Source organism: Protopterus annectens, chromosome 3.part0, assembly GCF_019279795.1.
Source record: "Protopterus annectens isolate FY-2018-M chromosome 3.part0, PAN1.0, whole genome shotgun sequence".
In the NCBI taxonomy this organism is placed as follows: domain Eukaryota; kingdom Metazoa; phylum Chordata; order Ceratodontiformes; family Protopteridae; genus Protopterus; species Protopterus annectens.
In genome coordinates, this window is record NC_056731.1 from 1712916769 (window position 1) to 1712944277 (window position 27509).

The 27509-nt window shown below is 43.1% G+C and overlaps 1 protein-coding gene across 1 annotated transcript in view; it reads left to right on the top strand.

Annotated features, from left to right (window-relative positions):
• ALDH5A1 (aldehyde dehydrogenase 5 family member A1) overlaps nucleotides 1-27509 on the top strand; it is a 536325-nt gene that overhangs the window by 286715 nt on the left and 222101 nt on the right. The window contains exon 7 of the mRNA XM_044065747.1: nucleotides 11442-11600. Within this exon, the coding sequence (XP_043921682.1) occupies nucleotides 11442-11600 (159 nt within the window). The remainder of the gene's footprint in view (nucleotides 1-11441; nucleotides 11601-27509) is intronic.

A 27509-nucleotide genomic window follows, 5' to 3' on the forward strand; every position in this document is an offset into this window, starting at 1 on the left:
ACTGTCATGTGGTACATCAACAAGCAAGGCGGAACACATTCTTATCCTCTATGCAGGCAAGCAATGATTTTATGGGAGACTGCGTTAAGCCTGCAACTAACTCTTCAGGCAAGGTTTCTGCCAGGAGCACAGAACTCCCTAGCAGATGTGTTAAGCAGACAAATCATGGATCCCCACGAGTGGAAACTGGATCTTCATGTATTTCATAAATTGACAGTGTCATGGGGAACTCCAGACATAGATCTGTTCGCTTCTCCACTAAACCACCAGCTGCCAAAGTATTGCACAAAGGGGTTTCATCACACAGCTTGGAAAGTGGATGCTCTGTCTTTCAGTTGGAAAAACCTTCATGTCTATGCCTTTCCACCTCTGCCTCTTCTTCCAAAGGTACTATTAAAGGTCAGACAAGACAGGCCAAGGATGATTTTGATAGCTCCAGATTGGCCTCGGCAACACTGGTATCCACTACTACGGAGTCTGGTAAGGAAGCCTCCATGGTCTTTACCTCTGATTCCTCATCTGTTATCTCAGAAGGATGGTCATCTGCTCAATGTCAAGCTTCACTCTCTTCATCTAACAGCCTGGCATATTCTCTCTTGAAGCACAGCAGGTCTCAACTTCCTCAGCAAGTTTTAAATGTGATTATGGAAGCTAGAAGACCTAGTACAAGGAAGGTGTACGCAGACAAATGGAAGAGATTTTTATTTTGGAGTACAGCAAAGAATTTGGAGATTTCTGAGCCTAATTTGAGTGTGGCTCTTCAATATCTTACTGAGTTATTGGACAAAGGTTTGTCCTTCTCTTCCATTAAGATTCATGCTGCAGCGATTTCAGCTCATTATGATTGTGACCCACCTTTGTTTTCGCATCCTTTGTTCAAGCAGTTTCTTAGAGGGGCAAAGAATATAAGACCCCCACGTAGAGCTCCTACTCCTGCTTGGGATCTCAATTTTGTGTTGGAAAAACTTACTCTACAACCTTTTGAGCCTGCGGCTACTGCTGAGTTGAAATACTTGTCATGGAAGACTGCTTTTCTGTTGGCCATTACTTCTGCAAGAAGGGTGTCTGAGTTGCAGGCCCTTATGGCAGTAGAGCCTTTTTTGATTTTCCATAAGGATAGGGTATCATTACGTACTAATCCTTCCTTTATGCCTAAGGTGGTTTCTAGTGTGGCTTTAAACCAAACTATTCATTTGCCTACTTTTTATGCAGATCCCCAAAATAAAGGGTAAAAGATTTTGCACACTTTAGATGTACACAGGCAATTGAGATATTATTTAAGCAGGACTAAGAATTTTAGGCAGTCTCAGCAGTTGTTTGTTTCTTTTGCCTTGAGTTCACAGGGCAAGCCTGTGTCAAAACAAACTATTTCCCGGTGGATTGGCTTTTGCATTGCATTTTGTTATTCCCATCATGGCAAGGAGATTCCAGCTGGGATTAGGCCTCATTCCACTAGGGCTACTGCCACTTCTACAGCATTTCTAAGGGGGGTGGCAACTAAGGATATTTTGGAAGCAGCTACTTGGAGTTCAGTGCATACTTTCTCTAAGCATTATCATCTTCCTATCTACTCTAAGTCTAGGGCTGGTTTTGCCACTGCTGTTTTGCAAGGCATGTTATCAGCTCCTACTTCCTTATAATTTGCCAGCCTCCCTTTCCTCTGCTTTGGGATTCTACCCAATTGTCAGGACTGCAGCAATGGAAGACGAAGAACATAGTACAGTTTTGTACCTACCATAAATGTAGATGTTCGAGGATTCCATTGCTGCAGTCCAATTTACCCTCCCTCCTTCCCCTCTGTGTTTAGGGGTGGTTGTGTAGGTGAGTTGACATGCTTATATTTTTTGTATATATTGTTGTATATATTGTACATGTTTTTTGGTGCAGGTTGTTTTTGGGACTTGTCTTTTTGGGTCTTCTGACATCTGGGGCAAGAAAAGACTGAGGAAATGACGCCGGTCATGCGCATTAGTACCCTGACGTACTGACGTCAGTCTAAGGCGCCATGACCGACGTCAGCCTTATACTCTGGTATTCGGGCCGACTGGGACGCGGACTATACCCAATTGTCAGGACTGCAGCAATGGAATCCTCGAACATCTACATTTATGGTAGGTACAAAACTGTACTTTTTTGTATTCTGGTGAACCTTGCAAAGCCACAATGGACCCCATTCCAGCTGCTCATATCCATCAGCTTTAGTCTTCTGTTTACAAGCACATCTGCCAATAGAGAAGATATGATTCCTTCAATCCAAAGTCTCCTTCGTACTGAACTCTAGCAGGATCACAGGATCTGAGCTGAAGACTGTTTTTTTTTTTTGGCAGCTTCTATCTCAGTGGTGGTGCCTCACATTATACCTGTAATTCTCATGAGGGTGCTGCAGCATATGCTCAGAGTTCAGTGGTCCTTGATAGTCAGATATTACATCCCACCAAGTTCAGAATATGAGGGCATGCATGCAGCATCTTCAGTAATAGATTTGAGTTCACAAATCCTACCAGACGGAGCCTGTTTCAGTTGGCCATTCCCATGGCAGCAATCAACATGGACTCATTTGCCATAGGGTGAGGGAGACATTATAGTGTGCAGACAGTTCAGGGTGCCTGGACATCCTTTGGCACTATTTCACACATCAACATTTGGAAATAAGGACAGTTCATGTATTGTTGCATTTTCAGGACTTCCTTCCTTAGGGTGTGATTGTTATCCATCCAGCATGGTTTGCTGCATCAACTAACAAGGGGAATGTGGTTTTACCACTTGAATCAAGAAAAGGGTATGGGGTCTGGCCTTTCAGTTCAGCCTCTCTCCAATGGAAATCACTTTCCAGAGAAGTTCATTTCAATAGTGAACTGGCTCGCCATTGTTTGCTGATGCCTAAGTGATTCCTTGGTACATTAGTCAATCAGGCATTGTTTCTACATATGTTGTAAGACCTGATATCATGTTTTTGCATCCCTAACCAATGCCAAATACAGCAGATGGATCCCCAGGCATGCTGTGGTCCAAACATGGCCCACTGAACACCTCTACACTTATGTTCATCGTGTTTCACTGTTGTAGTCATGACTGTAGGGTTCTCCCCTGCCGGCAGGCAGTCCTCGGTCAGTCAGAATCCCAAAGTCTGGGTCCAGCATTGGCTGTTCATCCATGCTCCCTGACGTCAGAGCGCCAGGAGTACAAAGCTGACAGCCGACGCCATCTTCTCCAGTCTTTCTTGCCGTGTGGTGATAGCAGTTCACAAGTGCCGGTCAGCTGACTCCTGACGATTTTTTCTGATAAACTTCAGTCCGAAGATTTTCTTCTCCACTCAAAGCTAAGTACCCCGTTGGGGAAACTTTTTTCTTGCTCCACTCTGATATTAGAAAAAGTTAATAATTGTATTTCATGTGGGAAGCAAATACCTCATAAGGATTTTCATTCTTACTGTATTCCTTGCTTAGGCCCTGACCACGACGTAGCTAGTTGTCGGTTTTGTGCTAGATTCAATCAAGGTACAATTAAGCAACGGTACGATTTTGCTTTTCATTAATTCGGTAGGCGCTTTAACTACAAAATGTCGTCGGATACGGTTCCGGCTACCGGAGTTCACAAACGTCGCAAGGATAAAGACAGGCCTCCGAGGTCCAAATCTGATGATAGCGCACAAGCAGAGCCAGCTTCAGGTTCGGCCTTCGTCAGTGAGGCGCTTTTGCAGCCCCTGTCATCAGCCATTTCAGAACCGATGGCCGAAACGGACTCTCATGAGGAACCAACCAGGCCTTTAAATATTTCTATTGCAGGACCTTTGGATAATGCTCCTTCGGATGGGTCCGGAGCCGCTGTGCAGGTACCAGCTTCTGAAGGGGTTTTCAGGCCTACTCAGCTTCTAATAAAGGCAAAGCCAAAGACAAAGGCAAAGACTCCTTCTAAATCAAAGACTGCAACACAGGCCTCTTCTGAACCGGCTCCCAAGTCGCAGAAACAGTTACTCAAGATGGCGGAGGATTTACTTACTATGATTAGGGGTTCACATCCCCCTACAGATAAAAGGCCAAGGCAGGATGTGTATTATGATTCCTCTGATCAGGCTTCTGTTTCTTCAGTTTCTTCTTCTGACCAGGAATATTCTTTCCCTCCTTATGAGGATTCTGATGCTGAGGAATCCATTCCTTCAGCTTCTCCCCCTGAGGATTTCTCTTTTGGGGAAACTTTGCATGAAATGAGGGAACATTTCCACTGGGAATGACAGGAGTATTCGGAATCTAAGAAAAGACTGAGGGATTTTTTTCTTCTTCCCCAACATAGACCCCTGGCTATTCCTCCTGTTTTGGATATTGTGGATAATGCCTTTTTGGAGGCTAACTTAACCCCTAACTCTTTTCCTCCTGCTCCTGTTAAGCCTGATAGATATTACTGGGTTCCTGATTCCCACCAGTTTTTATACAAGAACCCTTCTGCTGACCCTGAAACCATTTCTCAGGGTCCTAAGGGAGTTAAGGCCGCTTCTGCCAAAAATCCCATTCCTACTGAAAAGGATTCTCGATCCTTAGAAAGATGGGGCAAAAAAGTGTACACTTCTGCTACTTTGTCCATTGGGGCTTTAAACTGTCAGTTTCATATGCTGAAATACCAGCAATTTCTCTTGTCTGTTTTAAAGCAAAAGCTTACTTCCATTTTTGCCTGTGCAGATGATAAGGAATTACATGACTTATTGCATGCCACTGAACAAGTTGGGAAGCATGGTTTACACTGTGGATTTGATGTCTTGAAGGCTTCTTGTAGGGCTGCTGCCTCCGTCACAGTCATTAGAAGGCATGCATGGCTAAAGGAACAAAATTTGCCTGAACAAGTAAAGGCTAAATTATTGGATGCTCCTGTTCAGCATAATGTTTTGTTTGGATCAAAAGCTGAAGAGGTGATTAAAAAGATGGAGGATAAGGTGAAATCCATGCAAACAGTTAAAGATTTCTTACAAGTACAGCCACCTAGATTTAGCAGGAATTGGCCTTCAAAAAATTGGTCCTTTCCCACTTCCGACAGGCCTCAGAGGGGTAGATATAGACGCTCCAGAGGAAGGCCTCAAACACAAGCTTCTTATAGACCAAGACAGTGGACTGCTTCCACCCCTAGGGGAGGAGAGGACAGGTCACAAACAAAAAGGAAACAAACTCAATGACTCCCTCTGTTGGGCTACAGGAACTTCTTGCCTGGAAGCCCCTCTCGGAGGAAAACTCTCTCTTTATCAAAATTGGACTCAAATAACCCAAGACAAGTGGGTTTTGGATGTGGTTTTAAGAGGTTACAAATTCCATTTTCATACCTTGCCAAGCGGATGGCCAGACCTTCCAAAACATCAATGGACGGAGGCCTTAAACCAGGTGGAAGCTCTTTTGGCTATGAATGCCATAGAACTGGTTCCACTTTCAGAGATGGGACAAGGTTTTTACTCAAGGCTCTTTCTAGTCCCCAGGAAGCAAAACTCATGGAGACCCATTCTGGATCTGTCGGTCTTGAACACCTTTCTAGAGATTCCAAAATTCACGATGCTTACTCTACAGCAGCTACTTCCAATGCTGTCCAAAGATGCATGGATGGTAACTTTGGATTTAAAGGAGGCATATTTACACATTCCCATCAGGCAGGATCGCAGAAAATACCTCGGGTTCAAGGCCGGATCGAGGCACTTTCAATTCTCTGCGCTGCCCTTTGGATTGTCTACTGCGCCCAGGGTCTTCACCAAATGCCTGGCTCCAGTAGTAGCTTACTGCAGACTCAAGGGAATTCAAATTTACCCTTATCTGGACGCTTGTCTAATTCAGGCAGACAGCAAGGATGTCTTACTCCAGCATCTAGAATTTGTACAGAACCTCTTCAAGTTCCTGGGATTCTCTGTAAACATAAAAAGTCAGATTTGACACCATCACAACAGATAACTTTTCTGGGTGCTCTTCTAAACACCACAACCCAGATGGCATTTCTAACATCCGAAAAACAATTACAGCTGGCTTCAACTTTCAAAACCTTGGCCACTTTAACTCAACTATCTGCAAGGAAATTCCTGCAGGCTTTGGGTTACATGGCCTCCTGCATCCTTCTCATACCATATGCAAGACTACACATGAGGAAAATACAGTGGTACCTAAAAAGTGTATGGTCTCAGCATTGCCACAGTTTAGACATACTAATCTCCGTCCTTCCTTGCCTTCAAAAGGAATTTCTTTGGTGGTCCAGGGCATGTGCTCAAAACAAAGGGAAACCCTTCCGTCTGCCTCCTGCCACTCAGATTCTAACCACGGACGCCTCGGATTATGCTTGGGGAGCCCATTTTCGGGACAACTGTCTGCAGAGCCTTTGGACAGAGGATCAGAAGCACCTGCATATCAATTTAAAGGAAATGTTAGCCATTCAGAAAGCTCTATTGGCCTTCAGGAATCTTTTACAACCAGGACAACTACTAATACGGACAGACAACACCACAGTTATGTGGTACATAAACAAGCAAGGGGGGATCTCATTCCTACCCCCTTTGCAGACTAGCCATGGATCTATGGAACACAGTTCTAGCTTGTAATCTGGATCTTCAAGCTCAGTTTCTACCAGGGAAACAAAACTTCCTGGCAGACAGTCTGAGCAGAAACCTTTCGGATCCACACGAGTGGATGCTGGACACCAAAATATTCAGGATGATAACAGCAGTCTGGGGATGTCCTCACATAGACCTCTTTGCATCCCATCTCAATCATCAACTACAGAATTTTTGCACCAGGACTTTCCACAGAGAAGCTTGGAAAGTGGATGCCCTGTCATTCAGTTGGAGGAACCTCTCGGGATATGCCTTTCCGCCTCTTCCTCTTCTTCCATGGGTCTTATTGAAGATAAAACAGGACAAGCCCAAGATGATAATCTTGCTGGCTCCAAATTGGCCTCGGCAGTTATGGTGTCCAACTCTAAAAAACTATGTCTGGAGCCCCCTTGGGTTTTACCTCAGTCTCCGAACCTTCTGTTCCAACATCAGGGTCAGGTTCTACACTCTCATGTCAGAACTCTTAGCCTGGCGGCCTGGTTAATTCAGGGCCTTTGATTTTTTCTTTCCTACCCAAGCAGGTTATGGATGTCATTTTAGAAGCCAGACGTCCTAGCACTAGAAAATCTTATGCAGGAAAATGGAAAAGATTTTGTTCCTGGATGCAGGCTCAGGATTCTGATCCTCTTCTTCCTAACATTACCTTAATTTTACTTTACTTGACAGATCTCTTACATAAGGGTCTCTCTTTCTCTTCCATTAAGATACATGCCTTTGCCATTTCTGCTCATTATAATACAGACCCTCCCATCTTTTCCCACCAGCTCATGAGACAGTTTCTCAGAGGAGCTAAGAACTTAAGACCTCCTAGATCTCCTCCCATTCCTGCTTGGGATCTCGACTATGTTTTGGAAAAACTAATCTTGCCTCCTTTTGAGCCTGCTGCCTCTTCTGGCATCAAGTTTTTATCTTGGAAGACAGCTATCCTGCTAGCCCTAACCTCTGCCTGGAGAGTTTCGGAGTTGCAAGCTCTTATGGCTATGGAACCTTATATTATTTTTCATCAAGACAGGGTATCTTTGAGGACTAATCCTACCTTCATGCTTAAGGTGGTTCCCAAAGTGGTTTTAAATTAAACTATCCACTTGCCAACCTTTTTCCCCACTCCTCAAAATAAAGGGGAAAGGATCTTACATTCCTTGGATGTACACAGACAACTACGTTTTTACCTGGACAGAACCAAGGACATCAGAAAATCAGAACAATTGTTTGTTTCTTATGCTTCAAGTTCACAAGGTAAAGCCATTTCAAAACAGACCATTTCTAAATGGATTGCTCATGGAATCAGATTTTGTTATTCACACCATGGAAAGCAAATCCCAGGGAGTATACGGACTCATTCCACCAGAGCTGCTGCCACTTCTGCGGCCTTCCTCAGGGGAGTTCCTACCAAAGACATTTTGGAAGCTGCAACTTGGAGTTCAGTGCATACTTTTTCTAAGCACTACAATCTACCTAACAAACTGATATTTCGAACACAAACTAATAGAAAACAATGCCATAGTAATCCAGGAAAGCAAGGGAGACCAAGGCAGCAAGGTTGTTCTTGTCCCTCTTGTACTTGTACCTCTCTACTCTAAGTCTAGGGCAGGCTTTGCCTCTGCAGTCTTGCAGGGCCTTTTAGCCGCCCCTTCTTCTTTATGACCACCTCCCTTTCTTTCAGCTTTGGGATTCTACCCTACAGTCATGACTGCAACAGTGAAACACGATGAACATAGTACAGTTGTGTACACCTACCATAAATGTAGATGTTTGAGTGTCTTCACTGTTGCAGTCTGGGTTTCCCTCCCTCCCTCCTGTCCCCTCTTATTTTTACTTTTGTGTAGTTCCTTTTTTCACCATTCTTCTGAGGTGTATTTGCAAAGGTTATGGGACCTTTTTCATTTTGGGACTCCTAACATCTGGGGCAAGAAAAACTGGAGAAGATGGCGTCGGCTATCAGCTTTGTACTCCTGGCGCTCTGACGTCAGGGAGCATGGTTGAACAGCCGACGCCGGACCCAGACTTTGGGATTCTGGCCGACCGAGGACTGCCTGCCTGCAGGGGAGAACCCTGCAGTCATGACTGCAACAGTGAAGACACTCGAACATCTACATTTATGGTAGGTGTACACAACTGTACTTTTTATCTAATGTTGAGAAATATCAAGAAGACAAAGTTAAACAAGGCCAAATTCATGTTCATAGCCAGCTACTGGCTTCCACAGTTATGGTTCCCAATGCTTCTACCTTATCTTTTGAAAAAGCCCCTGTGATTGCATGCCTTCATAATATTACGTCAGGTAAACATCATGTGGACATTCATTCTTTTAGGCTTAGTGTATGGTCTCTCCAGTCATATTCGTCACCTGTAACCCTTTTTTTTACTCTTTTTGAGTGTTCATATTATCTTCTCAGAAACCCAAAACTGGAAAGTTAGACAGACACAGTTGGACGTTCTTTATGTGGGGGACAGCTGAAAGATTTAACCCCTTCTCAACATCTGTGTTATCTGTTGTGGGTTACCTTCTGTTTGATTTTGGATTTCAATTTGAGTTACTCCTCCATGAGAGTACATTTAGCAGGCTTTTTAAATTTCCATATTCATTTGCATCACTTAAGGATTGTAAAAGCTTCTTAAAGGGCGCTTTCTACTGGGTCATTCTGTGCATGATCCAGTGCTACCACTGGAGTTGTACTTTATGTCGGAGAGGCTGACTTCACTCTCTTTCCACTGGGAGGACCACCAGGAAGGATTCTCTAAGGACCCTGTCCTTCTTTTACAGAGGATGGATTTCCTCTTAAGAAATATGGAAGTTATGTACTTAATTGTAATATTAGGTCAGTAATAACAGTTACAGCCTCTATAACATACCCATACACCTTTCCCCATCTCTGATGTAGCTGGTCTACTTTTTCTTCTAAATTTAGACACATTTGCATGTGATACCATAGATCTGGATGGGCTTGACACCATGGTGCATTGTGGGAGAGTGGAAGGGTGCTTTGCAGGATGGAAATGACAGCTGCTGTCATCCCTCTACACAAAGATAGAACATCCACCGACCCAGGCAGTTATAGACCAATCAGCCTAACTAGCTTGATCTGCAAGGCCATGGAATGCATTATCATGGACCTTATAAACAAGGACATTGGCAACATCCATACGCTTGGCCCCACACAATTTGGTTTTGTCAAAGGGAGATCATGCCTGTTAAACTTGGTCGACGTCTTTGAAACAGTCACCAAAGCCATGGATGAGGGGAAGACAGTGCATACTGTCTACCTTGACCTAGCCAAAGCCTTCAACATTATTCCCCACTCGAGCATAATAGATAAACTCTCCCAGCTAGCCTTCAACCTGTATGATAACAGATGGGTAGCTCACTGATAGAACCCACTCAGTCAAAATAGGGGAAGCTACCTCTGGTAGTAGACCCATAACAAGCGGCATAGCCCAAGGATTGGTCTTGGGGCCCCTACTGTTTTCTGAGGTGCAAGCCAAAACCTGTCTGTGGCTGACCAAGTTTGCAGATGATTGCAAGCTGGGTGCTGTCTTAAATTCCCCCTAGGGATGTGAGCAATCCTCCCAAGAGGGCCTTACCCAAACTAATGACTGGTGCCAGAAGCATTGTCTTAAACTGAACACCAAGAAATGCATCATTATTCCCTTTGGTAAATGGTGCCCTTACTAATTATCACATTAATAACAACATGCTAAGCATGGAATCAGTTGTGAGGGATTTTGGCACCCAGGTTGATAGCAACCTGACTTTTGACCACCACATTCCCTCCATTGTATGGAAAGCTTTCTACATAGCTCACCTCAGAAGTAAGGGTATTTCATCCAGGAACAAGGAGGTCATAACATCCCTGTACTCCTCCCTTATCAGACCCATTATCGAGTACAGTGCCCCCTTCGGCATGTACCTTGCCAAGCACATGCAGTAGCTGGAGAGACCACAGAGGTTCCTGACCAGGAAAGTCAGGGTCTGAAACACATGTCCTTTACAGATAGGCTAAAAGCCCTCTCCCTCTACTCAGTCTCATACATACTGCTCAGAGGTGACCTGTGTCTGGCATACAAGGCTGTCTCAGACCCAGCCTAGATGGAGTTGCTGCATATCCATAAGTCAGACTCCACTCATGCAACCTGCACGCAAGGCCTCAACCTGGTCTGTGACATTAATAGAACTTGTTGGCGAGATAGATTTGTGTCCAAAAGACTCCACCATGTGTGGAATAGACTCCCTCTCCATATCAAGCAGAGTACCTCATTAGCCTCTTTTATGAGGAACCTGGACAACTGGATGGGAAACAGAAAATACACCACTGGGATCCCAGCTGTGTCCTTGCTGGAAAGGGGAAACAGGTTCATAGGTTCGTCGGTTTGTAGGTTGGTACTAGGCTATCGACCCTAGGACCTATGCAAGCCTAGCCATAAAAATTCCCTGGCTATTTCTTCCCATACTATTTACTTCCCGGTGCTGACTTTGTGGCAACATTGGCAAAATTCTTTGCTAGGCTTATAAGTGCCTCCTGGCCAATAGCCTAGTATCTTCCTATGAACCTATAAAATGGTTTACTTACTGAATAGTCCAGTTGCCTTCCAGCCGTAGTCATGATGTTACAGATGATGAACTTACCCTTACTGATCTGTTATTAAGTAGATACCTTTAATTTCTCCTACATTAAGAATGCATGAAGTGACTAAGTATATGTTATTAATACTTAAGTATAGCATTAGAAGCATCAGTGTGTTGGTGTTTCAAGCATGATAAGCTTGTGATTTTTATTGCCGTTTGGTAGAGTTTGATCTGTCTGGTAAATTAGTTTCTTTGCATGTTTCTGACATGTGGCAGCTTGACTTAAATAAGAATTTTTCTTATGTTTAGACATGTGTCTGTTCCAATCGTCTGCTGGTGCAGAAAGGAATTCATGATGCCTTTGTTCAAAAACTTGCTGCAGCTATGAACAAGGAGTTGTTTGTAGGAAGTGGGTTTGATGAGAGAACTACTCAGGGTCCTCTCATAAATGAAAGGGCAGTAGAAAAGGTAAGTATAAATTATTTGAAAAGTCGCTTTTACACAGACAAAGAATACACATTTCTGCATGTGAAGTTGTGGCTAATTTCAATGTGCACTTTCACACTTTATTTGCTTATAATAGTGTAAGTGGTATAACATGTCCCTTTCTATGAGACTTCTGCATTGGAATGCATTAAGATTTGCCAGTGAACGTGTGTGTGTCCAGAACTTCTATGTGTTTTCAGTTCTTATGATAGGAAGTACTTCTGTAATTTTCATTTAGCCAAGATAATGCTGTTTGCGTGCAGATTCTGATTTATTAATCTGCTTTGGATTTACAAACTTGTCTTGTATCTGTTTCAAGTCTTTCAACTTCAAAGAAGCACATTCTTCATCCTAATTACAGTCTAGTATATCACTGCATTTTTATATTTGTTGCCAATCCCTTTAACTGCTTTGGCACTCATAGTATTAAAACAGTGACCTATAATGAACTGCTAAATCTGACTTTATTGATGTTACTGTTATATTCATGAGTTTAGTAATATAAGCAATTTAGTTAATGCTAAAGTTAATGAAACTATCAAATATGAATTCCTTAGAATATGTCAGATGTTTAAACAGTTTTGACTTATGAGATGTCATTGTGTAGATAGAATGACTTGCCTGACAGAGGTTTTAAATTTTAGGCACAAGTCTATATTTTGAGGATGGTGCAGTCCCAAATTTTGTTATATGTGGTTGCAGATCCATTCATGATGTATACTAGTTTGAACGTGAATGTGAAAGTTAGTAGACCATAGCAAGGAGTAAGTGGAAGGTGAAAGAATTTAAGAAAACATGAGCACCTTTTCACACCACAGAAGGTGACACTCAGTTTTCTGATTCCATGTGAGAGTTTTAAAACTTTTTAAGTTTAAAAGTTTTAAAAATTTATTATTATTGTCTCTGAGGTGTAGCCTGTCTGGCAGTGAAAATGTAACCCAAGTTCCCATGAGTTTGGCTACCACAGGACAGTCCTACATCTTGTGGAATTGTGAGGCTCTATCTGCAGCATGTCTCCATTATTGTCACTGAAGTGTAGCCTGTCTGGCAGTGAAAATGTAACCCAAGTTCCCAGGAGTTTGGCTACCAAAGGATAGTCCTACATCTTGTGGAATTGTGAGGCTCTGTCTGCAGCATGTCTCCAATAACTGCTGTTTTAAGCAGGCATGTCAAGAACAGCCACAAGGAAAGGCTGTACTAATTCACTTACTTTCTTTGGCCTGGTGAAGGGTTTAGAGGAGTGACTCTATTCATTAACTTAAAGGAGGGAACAAGTTAGCATAATCTGAAGTAGTTTACTTCATTTGGTCTTCAACTTGGGGGTACCAGATCTGTATTGGATCTGAGCCGGCAAATTCACTAGCATCTGCTCCGAGCTCCAAGCTCCTCCCCTTACCCATAACACACCTCCACTACCTTCCACCCCCCAGATTTCATTTGCCATGGCTTGCCTGAAGTATCGTGATCTCCTGAGCTCCGAGTTAGTGAGTGGGTTATTTGCTTATTAAGCAGTCATTTCTTAATTTTTGTGTGTTAGTTAATTAGTGTAGGTTCCCTCTCCTCCTCCCCTCACTGGTGCTTTGTGTGTTAGGGTTTTACTGTAGTTTCAGTGTTAGTTTGTTAGAGTGTGTTGCTTCCCCTCCCCCCCTCAGTATTCTGTGCGCCTTGAGTGTGTGGTTAGTGGATTTGAGTGGGAAATAAGTATTTTTTCTCTTTTTCCATCTCTTGTGTGTGTGCTTTTTTCTTCTGTAGAGACATGGCTAACTCCAAGCCTGTCTTCAAGAGTTGCACTGAGTTTGGCCACAAATTATCACCAGTCAATGGCCACACTCTTTGCATTATGTGCTTGGGGGTAGTACATTTGAGTACTGACTGTACTATTCGCACGGGTTTTAACCCGTGCTCCATTAAGGATAGGAAGGCTAAGTTGGCCCTGAAAGGCCTTCTACCCACTTTTGAGGTGGCTGTCTCTTCCACTGCTTCAGTCACAGTGGCTGCTTTGGCCACCTCTCCTTCCTGTCTTGCCCTTGCTTCTCCTCCCTCCCAGGCTGGGACTCAACCTCCCGTTTCTAAGCCTGTGGAAGTGTAGTGCAGAAGGGGCAGAGAGAAGGAGAGAGAGCATAGATCAGAGCATAAAACAAAGAAATGCAAGAGGTCTCGAGACCTTTCTTCTACTCCCGCCAAAATTCAGGCTAGGATCCATGACTCCCCCGGGTCCGATCTATGAGATTTACCCCAGAGCCAGAAGAGACATGACCACTATCTAGGGCCTTGGTTCCTGGACCCGCCAGGTCGGAGTCTGTGGCCTCGTCGAGTTCCACACGAAGCTTATCTGAAGTTGACATGGATAAAATGATGAGGTTTATTCATACTCAGATCCAGATGGGAGTCCTGCCAGCCCCCTCTCCCTCTGGAGGGGGAAGCTCGCTTCCCTTTTTCACACCAATTTCTCCTTCTCCAATCCGTCCACCAGGTTCGGAGTACTCTGATCCGAGGATGGACTTAGTCAGGGGGTTAGTGCCAATGGTACCTGTCTACTCGATGCCGGCAGCTGCCTGGAGCATGACGGATCCGACCAGTTCGGATCAGAGTGGCTCTATGAGCCGGAGCCTGGGTGTCGGATCCAAGGGAGCGGAACTTTTTTCATTGGCTCCACGTTGTCGGGCCAAGTTCCCTCCCTTGGAGCTCTGTCCACTTCGGGTCTGGCTCCGATTTTCGCGTCGGATCCGGGGGGAGCGGTTTCCTTAATAGTACCCCAGGAGGCTCATTCTCCCTCGGCGTTCGACGTGGTAGAAAGGGTTCTCTCCACTGAATCGAGACCCTTGACTATTTCCTTGGCTTCTGCACCGACTCCCTCGGCTCTGTCTATGAATCCCATAATTTTATCAGAGGGACAGCCCATGCTCGAGGAGCTCCAGGCGGTTCCCCCTGAGGAACAAGTGGCTTGCGAGTTCCCCCTGGAGAGCCCCACCAGAGATGTGCCTCACAAGCATACGTGTAAGAGGAGGCACTTGGACTCCCCCAAGTCCCTCACCGAGAACACGGATTTGGATGATGGGGAAGGTTCTCCCAGGTCACCTCCCAAGGGTGTCTCCTTTGGAGACCTCATGGAAATTCTATACCAGTGGAGAGGTTGGTCTGCCCCTAAACCACCTTCTGATGAATCCGTGTTCCTGGAGGCTTTCGACACGGGCCCATCTACTTCCTGGGTGTCCCCTCCCACAGATCCCCTGGTGGACCTGATCACCTCATGGGCTTAGAAGGAGCAGGACACCATGGATCCTATCCCGAAATGTCCAGATAAGATCTTAAGTCCACCTCCAGATAGACCAGTGTGGAACGAGGGCTTCCCCATGGACGCTATGGTGGTAGCAGCAGCCACTAAAAAGGAACTAGCACAAGAGAGTTCCTCAGTTCATCACCCCTACTGAGAGTCTCGGATAATGGACCACTTAGGGAAGCAAGTCTATGCGTCATTGAACTTTTCCATCAGGGAGCTGAACTACCTGGCCCACGTCATGAGACTACTGTGCATGGTCAAGGAACTGGTTGAGTCACCCCCTAAGTCCATGTCGCAAGAGAACAGAGACACGTTCTCCACGAGGATGGCCACTTTAACAGCAGTCTCCAATACATCCATGCATCTCCTTTCACATGCCACTGAAGGAGCGGCTAGGGCAGCTGGGTCCGTGAGGCACAACGCCTGGCTCAGACTGTGTCAGTTTTCGGAACCTTTCAAGGCGTCTTTTGCCAACACCCCTTATGACGGTTCTACTCTCTTTGGTAAGACCATCAAAGACACTTTGGTCCAGAGTGAGAAAGACGGGAACCACATTTTCTTTCTCTGAACCCTCAAAGATCTTTTTCCCGGAATCAGAGAAAGAAAATGTGGTTCCGGAAGTCACACTATTCCGGAGACACTCGGGGCTCTTCTTTCCCCAGATGCAGAAGGGGACAGGATAGACGCCGGCCCAGAGGCAGAGGGGGTCTGAGGAATTTTGGGTCTTGAGAACCTTTCTCGGACAGGCCTGGACAGCAGCCCTGAGGGTTTGCCCAACTGCTGTACTCTGGAGGCAGTCGGGGGTCAATTGTCATTGCAAATGGTGGCATGGGAGTCTGTAACATCAGGCCGCTGGGTGTTTCAGATCATATACAGAGGATACTCTGTCCCCTTTATAGTTCCTCCCAAACCTCCCAAACGTACCACCCACACAAAGGGAGGCGGCCGCACTGGAAATCTCCAAGCTGCTAGAGAAACGAGCCATCGAACCTGTCCCCCCCCCCAGATCAGTCCAGATCGGGCATCTACTCCAGGTTCTTTTTGGTGCCAAATAAAACTGGGGACTTAAGGCCCATTCTGGACCTATCTACCCTGAACCTGTCAGTTGCCAAAGAAAAATTCCGGATGGTCACTTTACAGTCCATCATGCCGTACCTGCAAGAGAGCGACTAGATGTGCTCGTTAGACTTCCAGGATGCCTACTATCACATAAAGATGCACAGAAGCTTCCGGCTAGGAGTCAATCATTACCAATTTCAAGCCCTACCCTTTGGTCTCACCAAAGCCCCCAGGGTGTTCAAAGTGATGGCGGTAATAGAGGCTCACCTGAGGGTTCAGGGGATTCATGTCTGTCCATACCTGGGATGATTGACTCCTGACTGCTCCCATGGATAGACACACTACAGTGCAAAATCTTCCTGACCATGGAGAGAGTGCAAAACCTGAGGATGCATGTTTCCCTGATCTACCATTCTCATCTTCCCTCGGCAGAATCAGTGCTGAGGGCCTTAGGTTCTATGGCAGCGACCATAACGCTTCTTCCGTGTGCTCTGTTACACATGCAAGTACTACAGTGGACTCTAGCGATGCAGTGATCCCTGTTGGATTTTCCGTTATCATATCCAGTACACCTCAGTCGAGTCTGCAGGTCATCCCTTCTGTGGTGGATGTACTGTCCGGAAAACTTGGAGGGACGACCCTGGATGCCTCCCAACTTGGGGTGGGGGGGCATTGTTTGGCAGGACAGTCCAAGGCCTCTGGTCCCTTGTCGAGACCAATTTGGATATAAATGTTCTGGAGATGAGGGCAGTCCTATTGGCGTTGCAGGCCCTTCATGCCTTTCTTCCTCTGGGAACCATTGCAATTCAATCAGACAACATGTTATTGGTCTGGTATGTCAACAAACAGGGAGGGACCAGATCTTACCCCCTTTGTCATGAGGCTATGAGATTGTGGAAATGGGCAATCTCCACCGGCCGCTTTCTCATAGCAACGCACATTCTTGGACGGTCCTACATTCTAGCAGACAGGTTAAGTCGGACTATCCTGATGCCTTACGAGTGGTCTCTGAATCATTCAGCAGCGGAGCAGATCTTTCTGGAGTGAGGTCAGCCTTGCTGCAATCTCTTCGCCTCTCTTTCCAACGCGAAGTGCAATGAGTGCTTCACTCTGAACCCCCAGCCAGGGGAGTCCCCCAAAGATGCTCTAGTCCATGCTAGGCCTCCTGGTCTTCTGTATGCTTATCCTCCAGTACCTCTTATTCTGAGGTTTCTACAGAAAACTTGCCGACTGGGGAGCAAAGTGATCCTCATTGCCCCATTTTGGCCTCGCCAGGTATGGTTTCCCTTCCTTTGGTCTCATCTTCTGGCTCTGCCATGGATCTTGGATCCCATTCAGGATCTGATTTCATACCCATCGGGGATTCCTCATCTGAACTTGGACAGTTTGAAGCTCATGGCTTGGCTGCTCTAGTTCCCATGATTGCTAAGACTCCTGGATTATCCTCTTCGGATAGGTCTTTTCTGGTGGCAGCTCATAAGTCTTCCACCAGGAAGATTTACCACAGCAAATGGAAACGTTTTTCCTATTGTGCTTCTCAAAGGAGTTTAGATCCTTTCACGGCTCCTATTTCTGCCATTCTTGACTTCTAGCCAATATTTTTCAACAAGGAGCAAGCTCTTCTACTATCTATGTTCAATTATCTGCCATCTCTCATTTTCACGTGGGTGAGAATTCTACCTCTCTGGCCTCTTCCAGACTGTGTAAGGCCTTTATTAAAGGTACTTTCCTATTAAGCCACCCCGGTCAGGGATCCTGTTCCTCCATGGGACCTTACTGTGGTTCTTCAAGCTTTGGGCGCTCCGTTATTTGAACCTGCTGCAACCACAGATCTTAAGTTTTTGTCTTGGAAAACAGAATTTCTAGTTGCTATCACCTCAGCTAAAAGGGTCTCAGAACTGCAAGCTTTGTCTGTTAAAATTCCGTATATGATTTTCCATAAAGATAGGGTTCCCCTTCGGACCAATCCGTCTTTCTTCCCAAGGTTGCATCACAAGTTAACATCAATCAGAGCATTAATTTACCTGTTTTTTCCCCAAATTGTTCTAACAAAATGGAATACAGACTCCACTTGTTGGATTTTCATAGACATTTACAATTTTATTTACACAGGACTAAAAACTTTCGTAAATCTGATCAATTGTTTTTTTTTTTTTTCTCTAAACCCTTTTTGGGTAAACCTCTCTCTAAGGTCACTATTGCTAGGTGGATTTCCATGTGTATCCTTCAGGTTTATAAGGATAAAGGTTTGTCTACTCCGGGTCAGGTGAAAGTTCATTCCAATAGGTCAATGGCTACTTCTGCGGCCTTTTGATCTAGAGTCTCATTGGATGACATTTGATCTGCAGCTACTTGGTCCACATCTCATACGTTTATCTCTCACTACAAATTAGATTTGACTTCTAGAAGGAGAGCATCCTTTGGTTCCGCAGTGTATCCTTCCATGAGTGCCACCCAGGAGTTTAGTAGCTGGGGACTCTGTCCCACAGGTTGAAGACTAAATGAAGTAAACTACTTCAGATAAAGAAGTTATGTATTCACCATAACATTTCATCTGAGTAGGTCTACTTCATTTTTCTTCAACCATCCCCCCCTCTTTCCCCCTGACCTTATCATATGAACAGCCTGCTGGCTGCAGTTTTGGGTCATAAAGTATTCTTTCAGGTCGGGTTCTCGGTATTAGTGGCAGCAAACTCGATCTGAGGGTTGGAAGGGTAGAGGTGTAGTATGGGTAAGGGGAGGAGCTTGGAACTCGGAGCAGATGCTAGTGAATTTGCCGGCTCGGATCCGATACGGATCCAGTACCCACAGGTTGAAGACAAATGAAGTAGAACTACTCAGATGGAACGTTATGGTGAGTACATAATTTCTTTTTTTCTTCCATTTCTCATCAGAAATTGTGAGTTATTAATAGGTTTTGTGCATGAATGATCCTCCTGTGTCCTAGATTTGTGAGAGGAGACATGTATCGTAGAAGGATAGTGCCTTGCCCAGATCCATCCAGATTCTTATGGGTATGGTGTACTATACTATACTGTACCGTACTTCTTTCTGAATATTGTCCATCAAAATATCCGGACATTAGAATGCTGCCAAAAAGTCATTGTACTGGGGGGGTCCAGATATCTGGTGTCTGGCATCCAGGTATGAAAAAGTCATTAGAGTAAAAAAACGCTGGATGGCATTGTACAACAATTAATTGTACTACTGCACTGAACACAGAATGCAAGCTGTAGTGGTATCTCATAAAGATAAAAACTGTCTGGCATTATTCTAAAATATCACTGATGAGGTGTTCCTTTTGATACATCTGGACACAGCTGACCACTTCTGATCAGTTCAGCTGTGTCCATGATCATCTAAATGACAACTGTTGTGTGTGTGTGTGTGTGTGTGTGTGTGTGTGTGTGTGTGTGTGTGTGTGTGTGTGTGTGTGTGTGTGTATATATATATATATATATATATGTTTGAGTGTGTGTGTGTGTGTGGGGGGGTCTACTTCAAAACACTGAATTATTATAACGTTGAACTACAAAACTTTGAGACTATAATGTTGAAAACACATAACACTGAAAACTTAGAACAATGAAATCACATAACACTGGAAATTTAAATCATCGCATCCCATAACATCAAATGTTACAGTTCACAAATTAATAATACCCTCTCCACCTCAAACATAACTAAACTGACAAACACACTTGTTTCAACTTTCCGCAGGGGTGCACGCCCCCCTGCACCCCCCATGTGGGGACACATCCCCAGCAAATTAAATATACCAACTCCAAGATAGCACTACAGTGGAGAAAAGGTAAATTTACCATTCCCCACTTATTGCAATCTGCATCCAAAATGTACAAGTAATATCTCAAACATGTACGTGCATACAAAATAAAAACATACTCTCCTACTCAGTTATCCCATCACTTTCCACAACACTAACATGATTTCTTTCAAACTTATAAATCCATCAAACAAAACAGTAGCAAAGGTCTGGCTCCAAAATGTCTGAAAGGCATAAAAGTTCAAAAAGAAACCAATAAAGTTGAGCAGCTCTATTTTAATCAGCACAAGCGCTTTCACAATAGCTTCATCAGGTGCATAAATCCATCACTCAAACACAGCAATGCTTAACCATGATCTGATAAACCGTTACTGTACAATCTGACAATTTATCTTAAACCGCAAAACGTACCATCCACCATGTTTGTTTACTACATCTTCTTAAAGTGATACCGCAAAATTAACACTTTAAACCATAACCATGTAACACTTTCAATGACATAAAACTCAGTGATTTAAATTTTCATTGTTATGTATTTTCGATATTCTAACATTTCAGTATTCTGAACTTTCGATGTTATGGTCTCTGTTTTGTGGTTCAACATTATAGTAATTCAGTGTTAAGAAGTAGACGTGTGTGTGTGTGTGTGTGTGTGTGTGTGTGTGTGTGTGTGTGTGTGTGTGTGTGTGTGTGTGTGTGTGTGTCTGTGTGTGCGCGTGTGTGCGTGCGTGTGTCTACTACATAACATTTAAATTTCATAACGTTGAATTTCATAACGTTGAGACCAAAACATCTACATCCCAAAACATTGAAAACTCAGAACATTGAATGTGTGCTTCATAACATTGAAAACTACAACCCATATGCAAATAATATCCTCTCCACCTACACCACCTAACTAACACCACACTTTCTACTGCGTTTCTGCAGGGAGGCTGAGGTTAAGAAGTTTTTTCCACTGTAGTATGATCTTGGAGTTGGTATATTTAATTTATGGGGGATGTTGGGGTGCAGGGGGGCTTGCTCCCCCTGCAGAAACGTAGTAGAAAGTGCATTAGTTAGGTGGTGGTGTAGGTGGTGAGGATCTTATTTACTTGTGTAATGTAGTTTTCAGTGTTATGAAGCACACTTTCAATATTCTGAGTTTTCAATGTTTTGGGTTTTCAGTGTTTTGAATTTTGGATGTTATGGTCACAGTGTTATGAAATTCAAAGTTATGAAATTTCAATGTTATGAAGTAGACCTGTGTGTATATGTATATATATGCATATGTATAATTTTTGTGCACGTGTGTGTCTATATCTATTTATGTAAATGTAGACATATATAGATACATATATTTATTTATGTATTATATTTGTTGGCCAGAAAAATCCAACTGGGCATGAAACCCATTTTCAGTGTAGGCTCTGGGAGAAAAACCCTAGGGAGATCATTAGGGCATGTAGCTAAAGTACAACACAATTAGCATTAAGAATTTAAACGTATTAGATAGTCGATAAAAAGTTCAGTACAGTAGAATCAGATTCTTAAATTTGGAATAAAATACAAGAGTCATGCTTGCTTAATATTGTGCTTTAATACAGAAAGAGAAATTACCCAGGAGTAGCACAAGTGCAGACCCAAGTCTGTTTTAGATATTTGTTATTAGTTCAGACCTGTTTTAGCTTCATAGGTGTGTACCAGGCTAATGGCCCTGGAGCCTTTACAAGCCTAGCACATGGGATTTTAAAAGATTCTGGTTTGTCTTATAAAAATGACTTGGAGTTCTATTTTCTTGAGATGCAGTTGAAGTACAGTGAGTCACCAGTTTTTGGATTTAGTTATGCTAAGCAGTGTTTTGTCATCAGACCTTAAGGTTCTGTTTAGTGAGTAGGGGGTATATGAGAGTTTCAAGACTTGGACATTGTTCAGGTTTCTAAAGTAGTTTGTGGATTACCTGTAGTTGTACATAAATAATGGCATGTGAGAGTTCTAGCCAGGTTAGGTTTTTGAGAGAGAGCAAGAGAGAGAGAGAGAGAGACTGATGAGTTCTGTGGGGCATGTTTATAGCAAAGAATCCCCACAAAACTACTAGGAGTCACAATGATGATCAACTCAAATTTGATCTCCACATTCAACAGTGCAAAAGAAAGACTCGTCAAAAACTGGGCATGCTCTACAGGTGTAGAAAATTCCTCACAAATAAATCTAAACTCTCTCTTGCACAAGCTTTCCTATTTCCCACCCTGTTTTATGTTGCCCCAGTCCTCACTAACCTACAGTCCAACCTTATGTATAAATTAGAAGGCACATATAATAAAACACTATATTTGCTGCAATTCAGCCGTATCGCTCACACCACTGCCTATCTTTGAAAAGCCTACAGTCGCTAGAATTCTGCTAACATCTCCTGCTACCTCAGCTACACCTGACTCTCTCCATCCTAAACAGACCCTCTTGTCCAGCTCTCTCAACCCTCATTTCTCTTTGTCTACAATCCCAGTCGTGTACTCCGAAACTCTGACCAGCATCTCCTGGAAATTTACAAGTCCAATAAAAACATAGACAAACTCCTCTAGAATCACTCTGTTGCAAATGCGTGGAATAAACTGCCTCTATGTGAAAGAACTTCTGCAGCATTAACTGCTTCAAAAAATCTCTAAAAGACAGCCTGCTGAATTCATAGTCATGCTTATGCCCCGACCCAACTTAAACTACCCTCCGCTCCAATGCACCTCCTCTCCTTACCCCTAATAATACACATTTCTTCCAGCTTCTACCTCCAAACCTTTCCTCTCTGTTACCTCCCTCTATATAGATCCTGCACTAACCCCTAACAATAGTCTGTACTAACATTTCGCCATGTGTAAGTGTTACAGTTTACCCTGAGCGTATTTCTTGTTACATTCTTGTATGTAATTTGTATGTAATTATTTTTAATCTCTGTTTAATATGTCGTAGTATTTCATGTTCATATCTTTTTTACTTTTACAACTGGAGCTTTTCTCCTTGGGCCTCTGCTGAAAAAGGGCTGTCACCCAGTCGGACTAACCTGGTCAACAAATGTCAGAGTAAATAAATAAAAAAATAAAACTTTGCTGTTTTATTGTAATAGTGTTGCTGTTTATGGTTTGTGGAGGGGTTTAAGTTTGTTAGAACTGGAGAAGCAAACAGGAAGGTTGGGACTAGGAGTTCTAATGGCAATGCTAGTCCTGAATGCATCTGTGAGGACGTTTTTGGCCTGAGATGCCTTTGACAGGTCAAGGAGGAGGACAGACATTGAGTTATCTGAGTTTCTATGTTGTTTAACTAGCTATGATGGTAAAACTGAGTAGATTTGTAGTGATACTGTGAAATGATCTAAAACAATGTGTTGGAGAGAAGAGTTTGTGCTCTAGGATAAATGTAAGATGTTGAGAGTGAACACAGTTTTTCAAAAGTTTTGAAAGGGGTGACAGTTGCAGTGGGCCAAAAGTTGGAGAGGCAGTGGAGGGTGGCCACCCTCGTGCAGTAGTATGATGAAGCATTTTTCCAGGGTTGCAGTACATGGTTTTCTTTTCTAGAGTAGTTGATTAATATGGATACTGGGAATTCCAATGCTTCAACAGCAATCTTGAGGAATTCTGGATTAAGGTTACAGGGGCTAGAGTGGTAGAGTTCAGGTTTTGGAGGAGTGTTTTTGTTTTTTTGTTTTTATATAACGGAGGTAGGCGCTGAGGTAAATGAGAAAGAGGTGTGATGGCTGCCAGTTTGAATTTGTATTAGTGGGGTGGTTATTTTAGTCTTAGTGAGAAGGGAGGCTACTGTGTCAACATAGAAAGTTGACTTGTGTATTATTATAATTTTCCACTTAAGAAATAAAATTAGGATGACTTTTGCAGTGTTTTAGGCATAAGTTTTCCATAGAGTGTGCAACTTACCTACCAAAAGCTTTTTGGTGCACATCATCACTGTATAACTGATTGATTGGTTCTTGCTAGATACTCCACTCCGTGGCTCTACCCGCTCTGTTCACCCTCCGGGCTCACTCCACTCCCCTACCCTACCCCCATATCCCACCAGCCCCCAACACCTCTACATTTATACCTGCTAAACCACACCCACAACCACAGAACCCTATTACACTTTACCACATACACTCACACACACATGCTACCACAACCCTAACAACCAAGACCCCCCACACACTTTTAACTGCCATATACTTACAAACAGTAATTTTCCTCCCTCCACCCTACCATATCGCCATTCATTACTGAAAAAAATGAAAATCATCTTAGGTTGTTTCCTCCTCACCCTCAAAATACTAACTAACCTCACATCCACTAATCCTACCACCTCACTGCAGAACACAAAGTACCATATAATTCACACCTACATTGCACCAAACACACACATACACTTCCCCATTACTGCTACACTATTTAAAGACAGCTCAATACTACACATATATAAAATCCAATTAACAACAACCTATACCACAAAACTAACACATTTATACCACACAAAAACAACACATAGACTGAAACACATATTATTTACTACAAAAAACTTCTCATATCAGGAGACAAACACCCACATCCAGGCCCAAGCAATACCCTACTCCCATCTAAACAAAAATCAGACCTACTAATCATTCATCAATACCAGGAGTATAACTAACAAACTCACTGATATACATGCATTTATAACCAACTGCTCCCCAGAAATAGTAACCATGACTGAAACATGGTTAAAACCCAACATCCACAATGAAGAAATTCTCCCACCAGTGTATAGCATACTAAGGCAGGATAGAACAGACAGGAAGAGAGGTGGAGTCACCATATTATTTAAAAATACACTCAACATAAAATCCCTAGAAAGTCCTATACTCTCATTTCAAAATGCCGAAATCTTAATCTCAACTCTATTCATAAATGACACCAAAAAATTAATATTCTCTTCTGTTACATCCCCCTAGGCAACAACTCTTCCACCATAGAAGAGATCTTACAATGGATCTCAAATAAACTACCCCATGAAACCATTCTTTTAGTTGACCTGAACACAGACTGGTTAGCTTGTAACTCCAACAATCCCACAAATCATATAAATCTCTGTGGCTTTACCCAGCTCATCCATGAACCCACTAGAGTAGACAAATTATCCCACAATCAATCAGTCTTAGACTGGACACTAGGTTAACTGCCCAAAACAAAAAGATCACACTGTATGTCTACCAGACAGCTTAAGTGACCACCTCCCCACATTCCTGCTATGTAAATGCAATCTTTCCAACCCTATAACTTATAGACAAGTCAGAGATGTTAGTAGACTGAATATACAAGAAGTTAACCACATCCTAAGACACTGTAAATGGAACCCACTACTAACATTAGCTTTAGTCCAAGCTGTCGACTATTTTAACAACACTTTCATTACTGTCCTAAATTCAATTGCACCCATTAGAAAAATCAGAGTTAAGACAAACTATGCACCTTGGCTAAGCAGGGACACAAGAGCCCTACTGAAAGCTAGAGATAAGTCTTGGAAAGCATGGAAAAGAGAAAACACAAACTTATCCAAACAAAATTACCAAAAACTAAGAAATCAAGCAAAAATAAAAACAAAACAAACTCGATAAACCAAACTACTTTCTTAATATCCAAAATAAACACACGAGACCCCCAAAAGTTCTGGCATGCCATCAACTCCCTACTTAACCCAGGTAAAACATCCACTCCAACTCCAACCCCAACCACTGACAACAACACTAAAGACATTGCTTCCCAATTTAACCAGCATTTCACTGAAACCATCCTATCCTTATCTACTCAGCTCTCCAAAAACAACCACTCACACACCCCAAACCAACCCCTTAATAATAACCCCTCCTTTACCCTCTCACCTGTCCCTACCTCTACAATTAAAAAACTGCTAGAAAAACATAAACCTACCACCCTTGCAGCAGACAACTTACCAGCCAATTTCTTAAAAATAGCAGCTGACTCCCTACCTTACCCTGTTTCCATCCTTATTAACCGCTCCATTCAGGAATCCTACTTCCCACAGCTTTGGAAAGTATCATGCATTATCCCTCTTCACAAAGGCAGAAACTCTTACGATTTCTCTAACTACCGTCCCATAGACATCCTACTCCCCTTATCTAACATACTTGAAAAGTGCATTCACTGTCAAGTTATGTAATTCCTGAACACTAACAATCTTCCCCCTCCCACACAACATGGCTTCCAGCAACACCATAGCACAACTACCGCAATCCTCTTCTTTACAAATACAGTTAACCTACACAGAAATAACAACAACTTCATATCAGCAGTATTCTTAGACCTTTCTAAGGCATTTGACATGGTGTCACACATCATACTACTAGACTCCATGGCCTCCCTATTCTTTGCCCTCTCCACCATAGCCTGGTTTAAAAGCTACCTATCAGACAGACAACAATCTGTCCAACAGCAAAACTCCCCAACTTCCAACCACTATAGGAGTCCTACAAGGTTCAATGTTCGGCCCATTACTCTTCTCAGTATTCACTAACAACCTTCATACCTCCACCCAACATGCCACACACATACAATATGCAGATGACTCAACTCTCATCTGCTCAGCACCATCACTCACTACCGTACAAAAACGTACACAGGAATCCTTTACCTCCGTGGTAAGCTGAATTACCCAGATCCAGCTCATCCTCAATCCCAACAAAACCAAATTACTCATTTACTCCCAACAAAAATAAAATCACCCAACAACCTTTTACAGTCACATCCAAAAATGGTACTAACATCTCCCCCACTGACCACACCAAAGTCCTTGGTGTAGCAATTGACAATAAACTACTATTTGATGTCCATATATCACAAACAATCAAAAAGGTTCACAAAAAATTGGGTACTATATACAGATATAGAAAATTCCTATCTGATCAGGCACGAATTACACTAGCCCAAACACACCTACTGTCCACACTTATGTAAGTCGCACCAATCCTTACCCACACAAGAAAACAGGACCTTGAACAACTTGAATCCTGCTACAATAAAATTGCCAGATATGCTAATAACTCCACCTTCAAAACCCTTCACTGTCACGCTTTATGAGAGCTAAAATGGTTAGAACTCCCTCAACTACTTAACTATCACCGATTAATACTTGCCTACAATACCGTGAATTATCCTGCCAAAGCCCCATCCCTAAAACAACTCCTAACCCAGTACGTATCAAATCATCTGCTCTGCTCTTCTGAAAAATCTCTCCTCTGTATCTCTAAAGCCAGTAACTCTGCAGAGAAAGCACTGTTCTCCCACAACATAGCTAGAAACTGGAACAACCTTCCCACCCCTCTGACCTCTGCTCCTTCAACTACACTATTTAAAAACTCTGTCAAAGCACACCTAATGAATTCTTGGCTATGCCCATGCATCACATAAAAAACCCTACCTTGTAACAACAAATAACTAGCAACTCTTACAGATTTCTGTGTCCTGCTACAAACTCAGGAATCCACATTGCAATCCTCTAAATGCAATCTTCTATATGTGTTAATTAAGATTTTGCTGTTGTTTGTGTAAAAGTGTCTTACAGCTATTATATTCTGTGTGCAACTTGTACTATATGTGTTTACACGGAGGTTTTCTCCCCGGGCCTCTGCTGTAAATGGACCTGTGTCCAGTCGGACTATTGCGGTAAGCAAATGTAAAGTAAAATAAAAAAAATTGAGGTGTGACATAAGAACTGGTAGAAGGACATGGCTGGGTGGTTTTGCATGGGTTTAGAAGGT